Source organism: Rhinolophus sinicus, linkage group LG03, assembly GCF_036562045.2.
Source record: "Rhinolophus sinicus isolate RSC01 linkage group LG03, ASM3656204v1, whole genome shotgun sequence".
NCBI classification, from domain to species: domain Eukaryota; kingdom Metazoa; phylum Chordata; class Mammalia; order Chiroptera; family Rhinolophidae; genus Rhinolophus; species Rhinolophus sinicus.
This window is the reverse complement of record NC_133753.1, coordinates 98,708,469-98,721,566: the sequence shown is the minus strand read 5'-3', so window position 1 is coordinate 98,721,566 and position 13,098 is coordinate 98,708,469. Positions and strand designations below refer to the sequence as shown.

At 48.7% G+C, this 13,098-nt stretch overlaps 1 protein-coding gene across 1 annotated transcript; it reads left to right on the top strand.

Annotated features, from left to right (window-relative positions):
* The first annotated feature begins 586 nt into the window (after positions 1-586).
* Positions 587-2,264, top strand: IMP3 (IMP U3 small nucleolar ribonucleoprotein 3). Its single transcript, XM_019750991.2, has one exon. It carries the CDS (start codon positions 1,244-1,246, stop codon positions 1,796-1,798), a length of 555 nt encoding a protein of 184 aa, XP_019606550.1. The 5' UTR covers positions 587-1,243; the 3' UTR covers positions 1,799-2,264.
* Positions 2,265-13,098: the final 10,834 nt, after the last annotated feature.

Genomic DNA, 13,098 nt, shown 5'->3' with positions numbered 1-13,098 from the left:
TCTTCTAAGCAACACTTCTCAAATGTCAATGTATATACAAATTACCGGGGATCTTGTTAAATGCAGATTTTGATTCTGTAGGTCAGGAGTGGGACATGAAATTCTGCATTCCCAACGAACTCTCTGCTGGTCCACAGGATACACTTCAGGTAAGAAGGTTCTCAGCATATTTAAGGATGATGTATAATGATAAAACTATTTTTCTTTTTTAAACAAAAGGTTAAAATAAACAAATGAAAGAGTCCTAGTGACGTTTTCTTAAACTGGCTGTTGGGTTCATAAGTATTCGTTGTACTGTATAACTTACATGTTACGTATATTATTTTCCACATATCAAGTATTACATTTAAAAAGACAATGAAAAGCATACAAAAATAAAACAAAATGATCAGCAAAGAAGCTAGGTGGCGTCAAAGGCTTGGGCATGAAGAGGCTAGCCCTGCAGCACCACACTCGGATGTTATCTAGCTGAAACAGTTAACTTGGTTAACTCAATACTCGCTAACCAGAGATCCACCCCGTCAGATATCGTTTGAGTCCATACTAAAGGGTCTGGGCGTCTACCTACTAGCCAAGTTTTTCAGATGTGTTGGGTTCTATGAATCAACTGGCATTCCTGTGAACAACGCAGATTTCCAGGAGGCTCCCGTGTAGATCACGATTCTGTGCGTGTAGGAAGCGGCCCGGGCCCACTTGGCAGAGAAGAACCGCTCCGCCCGCCGAGTGAAGGACTCGGCGCATGCGAAAAGAAGGGGACTAGCAGGTCAGCCCCCAGGTCGGCCGGCTCTGGGGATCCCTGAAGGTGGAAGGAACGCAACGGTCAGCACAGTAAACCCAAACAAGCGCCTCCTTCCCTCTTCCCGGCAACTAGACTCTTTAAGCTCTTGTGGGGGAGACTCTACTGGGAGTCCCTGAAAGGCAGAACTCTGAGGGTAAATGACTATGGCACTAGGGGATACGTTTCTGGCAACTGAAAACCTCGCTCCGCTCCCGGGACACCCACCCCAGGGCTCATGCCGGTGTTTCTTCCTCCGCCCCTTCAGCAAACCGGAAGAGGAGAAACGCGAGCTACAGTGTGGAGGCGTGGCCCCATTATAACCAATAGAAACCGGGGGCGTGGTCTTTAACTTCTCTTTCACTGGCCCAGTGGCCCGTGGGCGGCCGGGTCTTCGCGAGGCGGAAGTCGGGTGGGCGCCGGAAGGCGTTCTTAGCCTTGGGTCCTGCGGCTCAGTCAGCCACCATCATGGTGCGGAAGCTTAAATTTCACGAGCAGAAGCTGCTGAAGCAGGTGGACTTCCTGAACTGGGAGGTCACCGACCACAACCTGCATGAAGTGCGCGTGTTGCGGCGTTATCGGCTGCAGCGGCGCGAGGACTACACGCGCTACAACCAGCTGAGCCGTTCTGTGCGCGAGCTAGCGCGGCGCCTGCGCGACCTGCCCGAGCGCGACCCTTTTCGCGTGCGCGCCTCGGCTGCGCTGCTGGACAAGCTGTATGCTCTCGGCCTGGTGCCTACGCGCGGCTCGCTCGAACTCTGCGACTTCGTCACGGCCTCGTCCTTCTGCCGCCGCCGCCTGCCCACCGTGCTCCTTAAGCTGCGCATGGCGCAGCACCTTCAAGCGGCGGTGGCCTTCGTAGAGCAGGGCCACGTGCGCGTGGGCCCCGACGTGGTCACTGACCCCGCCTTCCTTGTCACACGCAGCATGGAGGATTTCGTCACCTGGGTTGATTCGTCCAAGATCAAGCGGCACGTTCTGGAGTACAATGAGGAGCGCGATGACTTCGACCTGGAAGCCTAGTGACTCTTCGCTCCCTCACTCTGCCACGGCTGCATTTTATAGATGGAGAAGCGGAAACCTGACGCTGGAGTGTCTGGAGGCGCTCTCCCTGAGTGGGTCAGCCAGTCGTCGGTTCATAAGAACGTGCTTCCTCAGCTGCAGGGCACGCACGGAGCCAAAGGGTATGCTCCTGTTTTCCACGAAATTTTCTTAGCCCTTGGACTATTGGTAATTAAATGACTGTTTTGAAACAATGGGAAGCAGTTTTATGCTGCGCTGGGGAATCATTAGATTCTTGTATCTGAAACGTAATGTGAAAGCAAGAACTTTGCAGGCTCCGCCCCCCCGTTACCCTTATTGTCTCGTAGCAGGACAGTTTGATTCAATTTATTTAACTCGAATTCTTGCTCCTTTTCGTGATTAAGCTGTATATGTACAGACGATGAAGAATTTGGTCTCGAGTTTTTATAAAATGGGTGAAACTTTACCGTTCAGCGTCCCGTCTTTTGTTTAAAGGAATGCTTTCCTAATGCCAATAAATGCCCCAACTGCTTTGTAAGCACAAATTTTTGCCTTTCTGGTTTTCTCACGTAGGGTCACATCTGTGGGTCTCCTTGGCTCAGGAACGCGAAGAAGAGGGATAGGGTCGTCAGCGACCTGCCCATGGGTGGGTGGGGGGAGGCCTGCAATAGGGGCCACAGGTGGAGGTTGCAGGATATTGTACAACATGTGTCAGTTTACCAGTCCCTTCCTCGGGTGTGATAATTCTGGCAGAGCTCTTCCCCACAGGTCTTCTTGTTGATATTCCAGCTGGAGGAAATACCACATTAGAGGGCTGAAGTGTTTGCTTGCCTAAGGAAATAATCACCCTGTACCTTGGCCATCTAGTGGTTAGACGTGGCCCAGGAGCTTCCTGGAAACTTGGATGTTTCTAGGAGTGGTACAGAATTGAAAGGAAGAGTAGGGAGACGCCTTATTTTACACAGGACTTCTGCAAGAACAATAACTAGAGCACCGAGACCAGAGGAACAGCTTTTGTTTATTTATTTTTCTTCATTTCTTTTTTCTTTTACTTTTTAAATTTAAGTGTGTTTTTCCAGGAACAATCAGCTCCAAGTCGTTTCAGTCTAGTTGTGGAGGGCGCATCTCACAGTGGCCCATATGGGGATCGAACCGCCAACCTTGTTGTTAAGAGCACCACGCTCTAACCAACTGAGCTATCCAGCTGCCCTGAGGAACAGCTTTTAGATGTGCGTTCTCCATCTCCCCAGGTGTGAGGCAGCCTTTGGTGAACAACCAAGGGAAGTGACACTGGTAAATGCTCCTACTACATGTCATACAAGGTTTAAAGTGCATTACAAATCTTAACCATTTGATATAATACTCCTTTGAAGTAGGAAATCACTGTGTTTCTCTACTTTTCAGATGAGGGAACTGAGGTCCAGCTACCCAAGATTGCATAGCCAATAAGTGATGGAGCTAGAATTATGCTCCTTTAAGAGACTGTCGACATTGGCACAGCTGGCACTTGGGATTTGTCAGGGTTTAGAGAGTCCCTGAATTTGAGTTTTCAAACCAGCAAAGGAACAGCGGCATGAGGCAATGTGAGTGGTCCCTGGCCAGCTGCTGCTGTGGGAGGGTGTGAACCAGGAGCAGGCCTTGGGCAGCCAGGGCTTGGCTCTCTCCTGGAGGCCCTGCCTACGTTGGGCTGCCAATCGCTCTCCCCAACAATCCTGTAAGGCAGCTGTGCTAGCCACACTTTTGCAGTTTGGGAAACAGAATTGGGACGAGAATTTGTCCAAGTCTGGCATTCAAGTCCAGGCTCCTGTGACTCAGAAGGCCATGTTCTTTTCAGTGTCATGCCTTAGGAATGAAAGGAGAAAATCCTATTACTCAGCTCTGTTGGCTGGCACAGTGTCTGCCCATTTGAGGGGTGTTCTCAGGTCTCCCAGGACTAGGGATCTCATGGAAGGAGAGTTTGGTCTCTGGAAGGCAGGGCCCTCTTGCAGCCCTCCGGCTCCCTCCCACCAGCCCCCACAGAGCAAGGCAAGTAGACCAGCCAGGACATTTGGAGTGGTTGGAATCTGCACCTCTGGCCCAAGCACATGCAACTTCAAAGTTCTTGATGGGAACTGTGTTTGGGAACTTACGGGTAAAATACAAGATTGTTGAGAAAAGTCTTCTTTCTTCCTTTTTGGGGAAGCTGTGAAAGAAATGACTTATCAGAATGTGTAACCATAAACTTTGGCTTAAAAATAAAAAACTACCCAAGACAAGTGATTGAGAAAGTAGGCTCTGGAGAGTGACTGCCTGGTCTTAGGGCTTCTGTACTTAACTAGCTGTGTAACATTGATTATTTTACTTAGCCTCTCTGTACTTCCATTTTCCTCACCACAGATATGTGGTAATATGGGGTGGGGGAAAGAATGTGGGGAGTCATTACTTAATGGGTACAAAATACCTGTTTGGGGCAATGAAGAAATGTTGGAAATGGTGAAGGTTTTGAATGCCATGTGTGAATGTGGTTTGCTAAAATGGCAAGTGTTATGCTAGATACATTTTACCACAATTTTTAAAAAGGGTGGATAATAATAATACTGACATTAAAAAATAGAGAGAGGGGGCGGCCGGATGGCTCAGTTGGTTAGAGCGCGAGCTCTGAACAACAGGGTTGCTGGTTCAATTCCCGCATGGGAGGGTGGGCTGTGCCCCCTGCAACTGAAGATTGAAAATGGCGGCTGGACTTGGAGCTGAGCTGCGCCCTCCACAACTAGATTGAAGGACAACGACTTGGAGCTGACGGGCCTGGAGACACACTGTTCCCCAATATTGCCCAATAAAATCTTTAAAAAAAAAAAATAGAGGACTAAATGATTTGATTCCAACGTCAGAATCTTAGAAGAGTTCCGGGCATATGGTAGTTTAAAGCTTACTCCCTCCTCCCTCCCCAAATCATTAAACAAAACAATCTAATGGATTAAAAAATAGGTATACAAAGCAGGAAGGTAAATTGGTACTACTTCTCAGGAGAGCAATTTTACCATATGTGTAAAGAGCCTTAAAAGCACATTATATACTCTGACCTAGAAATACCTCTCAAGAATTTATAAGTAAATTAATGAATATTTTCAAAAAAATAACTATAGAGATCTTCATTCCAGTATTTATATTATTAATATAGTACGGAAAAATTGAAAATGTGTCCCAAGAGAACTGGTTAAATTATGATGAAACACAACCATTAAAAATTATTTTAGGGGCCGGCCTGGTGGCTCAGGTGGTTGGAGCTCCATGCTCCTAACTCCGATGGTTGCCGCTTCAACTCCTCGAGTCCCGCAAGGGATGGTGGGCTCCACCCCCTGCAACTAAGATTGAACAGGGCACCTTGAGCTGAGCTGCCTCCCGGATGGCTCAGTTGGTTGGAGTGCATCCTCTCAACCACAAGGTTGCCGGTTCGACTCCCGCAAGGGATGGTGGGCTGCGCCCCCTGCAACTAGCAATGGCAACTGGACCTGGAGCTGAGCTGCACCCTCCACAACTAAGACTGAAAGGACAACAACTTGGAAAAAAAAAGTCCTGGAAGTACACACTGTTCCCCAATAAAGTCCTGTTCCCCTTCCCCAATAATAAAAAAAAAAAAAAAAAATTATTTTAGCAAGATATTTAAGAACTCAAAAAAGTTAACAAATAAAACAAAATGGTACCAGTAGTATCCCATTTTTCTGAAGACAAATGTAGGCATAGAAAAAATAATGGGTATAATATTGTCTCTCTGGCACTAGTAATACTGGCACTATTACTCTTCCTTTGTGCTTATCAATATTTTCTAACTTTTCTATGAAGACAGTACATTACAATACGAAATATAATTTTGTATGATCTCAATTAAGCTGAGACTTACTTACACGTGGTGAGTTTTGGAAAAAGAAATACTTAGCTTTAAAAAACACTGTTCCTAATCAAAGAGCAATTGAAAGGGTCTCATTAAAAGGGAAAAGGATTGAGGCTAAACTGGCTGCCCTCAGAAAGCGGCTTAGACAAAGGGCTCAGTGAGTTATAAATTAATTTCTTCCCCAAATGCAGTCAGTCAAAGAAAGGTTCTCAGCCTCTGGAAGCCTGATGTGCCATCCTAACTTAGACCAGCTTCCCAGAAGAGTTAAAGGTCTGTGAATAACTGAAACAAAAGTTTTATGAAACTGATGCCCTCTGGTGTTATCTGCTTCTTTTATTATTGTTTAAATGCTGATCCCAACCCATTAAAAATGTCACAAGTCTGCTAATGGGTCAAACTTTTTGCTGAAGTTTGAAAGTTAAAATTTGAAAAAGTGCTCTTGATGACACTTCAGCCTTTTCCCAATTAAATGGGCATTTTAACTTGGAATATATAAGAAATTGCTGTTTCTACCTGTTGAGTTCGAACACTGGCTCCATGTTTCTCTTAACGACTTGACCTCAAATAAGCTACCTCCTACCTCAGAACTTGTTTGCTGTCCTTTGAAATGGTGATAATAGGAAGAGTAAATGACGCCACATCCACACACACAAAAACTTGGCAGCATGTTTTAACTCAGAAAGTGCTCAGTGTTTATCAAAAGCAAAACCAAAACACGTGAGATCAGTGCTTCTCTGAGCATGCTCTGGGAAGCAGAGCTCAGATGGAGGAGCCCTGAGCTCCTCAGCGTGGCATTCCGGGGCCTCCCGGATCCTGCCCACTCCATACCATATTTCCAGCTGCCATCATCTCCCAGCCTAGGCTGTCTGCCTGTGCTTTGTCATCTGGCAAACTTCAGCCCTGGCATTGCCCCCCCACCCCATCCCCATCTGTGAAATCTTGGCCTACAACGTGACATCCTCTACGTGCTACCTTTATAAGGAGTGGGTGGCCTCACTCCGAAGGCTATGAGATCCTCCAGGACTGGGGGCCTAGAAATCACAGCTGACTCTGTGACTTGCAGGATACCTGGTTCATTTATTCCTTCATTAGCCTAGTGTTTATTGAGTACTTACTATGCCTGGTGCTTGACACACAGCAGTGAACAAAATAGATACGGCTCTGGATCTCTTGTAACTTACAGTTAAAAAAGTGAGACTTTAAGAAAGAGTCACATAAATTGAAATACACATTATGATAAGTGCTAGGGAAGTGAAATGCAGTGATAAGAGCATAGGAAGGAACCTACTGTAGCTGAGAAAGTGACATTTGAAACAATATCTGGCAGATTAAGCAGAAATTCAGCAGTCTGGGCAAACCTGGAGAAAGTGAAATTTAAGACCTGCAGATAAGCATGAATCAAGCAGAATGTCGGGAGAAGAACACACCAGGCAGAAAAAACAGAATGTGCAAAAGCCCTGAGGTAGGAAAGATGTGAGTAATCCAGAAACTGAGAGAAAGCGAGTGTGGCTAGAGCACAGGGAGCCAGCGGACAGATGACCCAAGGTAAACAACAGCCAAATCCTTTAGGCCTGGCAAGGACTTTGAATTTTATTCTCATTATAGGGCGCAGGCATTTAGGGGGTATAAACGTGGCAGTGACTAATACGTTTTGAAGACCATTTTGGCTTGTGTAAAGACTGTACTAGATGTGGCCCTGCCTGCATGGATGCGTGGGTGGCAATGAGAAGGCTTTTTCTGAGTTTGTAGGTGAGAAACATGGCCTGGATCAAGGTGGTGGCAGTGGAGCTGGAGAGAAGTAGGATTTGCAGTCTGTTCTGGAGGTTGTAGTGGTTACTCTTGGCACCCCACCCAGATGCTCTATGCCTAGCCAGGGTACCCATTCCTCAGGTGCTAAGAGTGTTGGCTGCTTCCCTTCTCTGGGGAATTGCGTCTGCTGACCTGAGCCTCCACACCTGAGCCGTTATACCTATTGCTGCCACCACCATTCATCTCCACCAATGACTGACTGATTTGAGGAACAAAAGGCCGAGCCCCTCGGTATCAAGGCAGGGCAACTGTGTGGCAGAGTCCCTGTGGGTCAAGCAGAGCCTGTGTTCCTGGAGAGTGGGCTATTCTCGGGGCAGTGTCCAGGTTCTTGGTGACTTGAGCAAAGAATTGAGTGAGACACAAGAATAAAGTGGTAAAAGAGTAGTTTATTAGAAGAGATAGTATACTCTAAAGGGTTTGGAGTGGGCCCCGAACAAAGGCAAGGCTCAAAAAGCTTTGTCATGCGGGAGACCCTGCTCGCTGTGCCATTTGTCATGCGAGGTGGCCTGCGGGGCCTCTAGTCCCGCTCCCCACATAAGAACGCAGGATGTGGCTAGGCCAAAAAGGAACACCCACGGAGCCATAGATAGGGAAGTCATACCACTATAGTCTCACTGAAGGCTGGATCCACACTACCTGCAACCTGCTGTCCGCTTCTCTGCTTGCCAACCAACCGACTGACCAACCAGCACAGCCGTGGCAGTTATATCAGGGGCTAATTGGCTAACTGGTCACAGCTGATGGTCAATTAGCCACAGCTGACAGCCATCTACTACCCGAGCCAGCACCTTTCCACATGAGGCCGAGAGCCTGGAAACTGCTCTCTGGGACTCTGTCCCCACACTCCACCCCTACAGGTCTCGCCTCACAATCTACGCGACAAGCGTCTTCCGCGAAGGTCCCTGTGCGAGGACCCTGGAGGTGAATGCAGTATCCTGGACACAGCTAGGCTCTCTGGACACAGCCAGGGTTTCTCAGGGCACCACCAGTCCTTCTGGGCACAGCCAGACTTCCTGGGCTTCTTAGGGTACCACCAGTCTCCTCCTGCCCTCCTGACAGGCGGTATTGTCACACTGTAACCACGCACCGGGGCTGCAGCAACACTTGAGGAGGGTGGTGAGCATGCCCGCGTGTCAACGCTTTCACCACCCGGCTCTGGAGACCGAACTCTCCTACCGACATCTGTAAGCTGAGGCCATGTAGCACATCCACCCCTAGAATATACTCCAGCACGGGGGAGACATAAACCTTGTAGGTATGAGGGGGAAGCCTTCCTATACCCAGTGGTAAGGAAACAGCTTTCACAGTCATAGTCTTTCCCCCGTAGCCATCAATGCAGATTGCTGGTCCAGGGAACAGTTCTGGGTTCCCATAAACAACACTGCAGTCTGCGCCAGTGTCAACTAGGGCCAAAACCCTCTGCACATTAGAAGGGGACCAATGTATGGACAGTTGCACGTGGGGCCTCTGGTCCCCGCTCGTCCCCTCTGATCGGGTATCTTCGCCCCACCCCTAATCAAGCTGAAAGGAGTCGGTCTCAAGTGGCCGCATGAAGTTCTGGAGGGACACGGGTCGTGCTTTCCCAGACTTCTCCTTTAGGCTTCTCCGGAATTGCTGTTACGGATGCAACTGTTTCTAAAGTTCCAACAAGACTGCATTGGATTGTCGGTCCATTTTTTCCCAATCAACCCCTGCTGCCACGAGATCACGCCACATCTGTGCGCGTGTTACTTTCTGAGGCCTGCGACCTCGCCCCTTTACTTTTGGTTTGGGCTTCCAGGTCTCAACTGTGCGGACCTCCTGTCTTAACTTCCTTTGCCTCCGGCTTTCAACATCCCCTAGGGTGGCCATGGCAGTTGTAACTTCATGGATCCGCCACCCCACATAGGGTGTAAGAATGGCAACCTAGGATCCAAAAGCACTCGTAGGTGCAGTGTCTCTCATGCTGGCTGTAACCAGATCTCTCATGCTGGCTGTAAAAAGCTCATCATCCAGCCCCCGCATATTAGGGTTGAAAATAGGATGTCTCATACCCATTTCACAGATGATTTGAGTAAGTTCTGTATATGACTGCCATTGACTCACAGTGTCTGGCAGCTCGCCAGCCTCTCCCCATACTGTGCGTACCGCAGCCGTGAGCCATGCCATTAGAGAATGGTTGCCCTGGTTGTGGGCCAACCTATGGCAGTTCTGTAACCTTTGTCCCAGGGACGGATGCACTGTCATGAAGGCTAGCTTTTCCATCTCGCCTGGGGAGCAGAGAATGCTGTCTGCTCCCTCATCCCATAAACGTAATAGCCAAGCCGAGACTGGCTCTCCAGGGCACTGTTGGTACTGCCTCCCCAGCTCCTGCAACTCAGTGGGAGTGTATGGGGTGTAGGTAGTGAACTCAGTCACAGCTGGGTTGCCGGCAGCAACGCCCCCAGGGCCCAAAGGTTGCTCACGTTTTACCCTTTGCTTCAAGATTGGCCGGGCTTGGGGGTTGGGAACTACATTGTCTCCACTGGCTTCCTCCGCCTCTGCCTCAGAGTCTCCACTGTGGGGCCCCTCTTCTAACAGGTGGACCTGAGCTTCCAGTGCCTCCAACCAGGACACCTGGTCCGGCACCTGGGCCATTTCATTAAGCGCATTTTCCATGTTGAGACTCAAGGCCGTGAGGAACATCCAGCCCACGCGGCCGGCTGTAGCCTTCGCCTCCTCCGGCAACTGCTCAGCCAGAGCCCGCAGGGCCCTCTCCACACTGGCTGGAGAGCCATCCATGTCCTCTTACCCCTCCTTGGGGGTCCAACTCCTGAGAACAGTGGCCACCGGGCACCACACACTGTGTGGGGGCCACCCGTCCTCCTGCCCAGAGTCAGACGCCATTCCTACCTGGTCGGAATCCTGCTCGCCATGCCAGGTTTCTGAGTGGGGGTGGAGGCCTCCGTGTAGGATGTCCACAACTCTAGGAGTCTACAGCAGCAGCAGACTACCAAAAGGAAGGCAACTCCTTCCATGGCCAAGGGGGTGGTGTGCCATCTGGAGGCTTGAGTTTCCCAGGACGTGCCTCCCGCTCCCAGCATCTCTCCTCACGGGCCTCCCGAAGCTGAGCTTTTACACACACAAACTGCTCCACCATCCCTCGGAGAGCTTTGGCCGGTGCCATACCCTGCTCGCTGCACCATTTGTCGTGCGGGAGACCCTGCTCGCTGCGCCATTTGTCATGCGAGGTGGGCTGCAGGGCCTCTAGTCCCACTCCCCACATAAGAACGCAGGATATGGCTAGGCCAAAAAGGAACACCCATGGAGCCATAGATAGGGGAGTCATACCACTATAGTCTCACTGAAGGCTGGATCCACACTACCTGCAACCTGCTGTCCGCTTCTCTGCCTGCCAACCAATGGACTCTCCAACCAGTGCAGCTGTGGCAGTTATATCAGCGGCTAATTGGCTAACTGGTTACAGCTGATGGTCAATTAGCCACAGTTGACGGCCATCTACTACCTGAGCCAGCACCTTTCCACGTGAGGCCGAGAGCCTGGAAACTGCTCTCTGGGCCTCTGTCCCCACATGCTTAAAGGACCCGGACTGGTGAGCACTTGGAGTTGCTATCCTTTCTTGTCTAGAATAGGCTGTTCCTTTCCGGGCATGGGACCACTTGATGGACGCCTGTGATTGACAAGAGGCTATTACTCATCTTTTTAGACTGCACATGTTCCTTCCCAGAAATCAGTCTGTTATAATGATATTAATAAACTTCTGTGCATATGTATGATATCATAATGATGGTATTAATGAGGCCCAGGTGAAATGAGGGTCGTTGTGGCCTTTACTGTGCAGGTGTGAGTGGCTGGTTTAATCTAGTTGAGTATTTTTGGACCCATTTGTTCCTCATAGGATAATTACAATGAAAAGGGGAAGTTTTGGGCGGAGAGGGGAGATCTTTTGGGTGGCTGCATTCTGTGGATTATGAGGAGTGCAGAGACCCGATGTCTATCTCTAACTTCCTGCCTTGTTTTCCCCATGAGAGACATGATACCCATAAAATCTCTAAGGGACATTGAGGGACAGAAGGTCTTTTCTTCTGTATCTGCTTCCTGCTGGGCAAGGGCATAGAGCTGTCCCTACCTATTGAGGATTCATGCCCTATCTGATCTCAGATGAGAGGAAGGGGTCTCGAGACCTGTATGGGAGACCGCGTTGGCTTCTTTGGTTGTGACTGGAAACCTTGTTGGGGCATCCTCCACATTCCCAAGACCCCTGAATGAGGAAAATAGATTTTAATTAATCCATTCAACCAGTCATTCAGGTATTGTTAATTGGCTAGGAGTTAGGCCCAGAACTGGCAGGAGAGAACATTAGGCTTCAATGATTACAATCAACAAGTATGAATCACAAGTTTTCTTTTTTTTTTGAAAGATTTTATTATTGGGGAAGGGGAACAGGACTTTATTGGGGAACAGTGTGTACTTCCAGGACTGTTTTTTCCAAGTCAAGTTGTTGTCCTTTCAGTCTTAGTTGTGGAGGGTGCAGCTCAGCTCCAGGTCCAGTTGCCATTGCTAGTTGCAGGGGGCGCAGCCCACCATCCCTTGCGGGAGTCAAACTGGCAACCCGTGGTTTGACTCCTGGTTGAGAGCCCACTGGCCCATGTGGGAATCGAACCAGCAGCCTTCGGAGTTAGGAGCATGGAGCTCTAACCGCCTAAGCCACCGGGCCGGCCCCCGATTTCTTCTTTTCTAGGTAGAGATCCCCACGCCCCCTTTGTGGGTGCTTACCAGATTTTAGGGGTGCACAGATTCCACTGTAAATAACATTAAATCATAGTGCTAAAATGGATCTTCCCTCTTCTGTTCTTTAAAGTTTTCCAATTATATAAAAAAAATTCTGTTAATGTTACTACTTATCACTTCTCCAACACTTGCCGATCTCTGATTTTTACAAAGTTTTCAGTCTTACAGTTTTCTGCAGACATCTTGTATCTAGCTAGGTTATAAATTATACTTTTTTCCCCTGTATATATTTTATAGATACCTTCTATTGAAGTGGGAAGTGATTTAAGGTAACGCTATGGTGTTCCTCTTTTAAACAAACATATTTAAGCTTTTTAAAAAAGTACTTGATTTAAATATATTAAATACAGGTATATGTTGTGAAGGTAGAATGTGAATGGCTATGGTTGCGGAGATAATGTACCAGGCAAAACAACCCCTTTTGGAAACCCAGGGGCTTCAAATGAGCCCCTGGGCCAAGTGCCATTTCGTTTTTTTATTTTTTATTGGGGAATATTGGGGAATAGTGTGTTTCTCCAGGGCCCATCAGCTCCAGGTCATTGTCCTTCAATCTAGTAGTGGAGGGTGCAGCTCAGCTCCAAGTCCAGTCAAATCGAACCGGCCAACCTTGATATTAAGAGCTCACACTCTAACCAACTGAGCCATCTGGCCGCCCCTCCAGAAGCTCAGTGGCAGCTCGATATCTTCAATCTAGTTGTGGAGGGCGCAGCTCACAGGCCCATGGAGGAATGGAACCAGCAACCTTGTTAAGAGCTCACGCTCTAAGCCATCCAGCTGCCCCAAGTGCCATTTAGTTTTATTTCTGTGTTCTGTGGTATGGGGAGTTATTCCGCTGAGTATAAGAGACTGG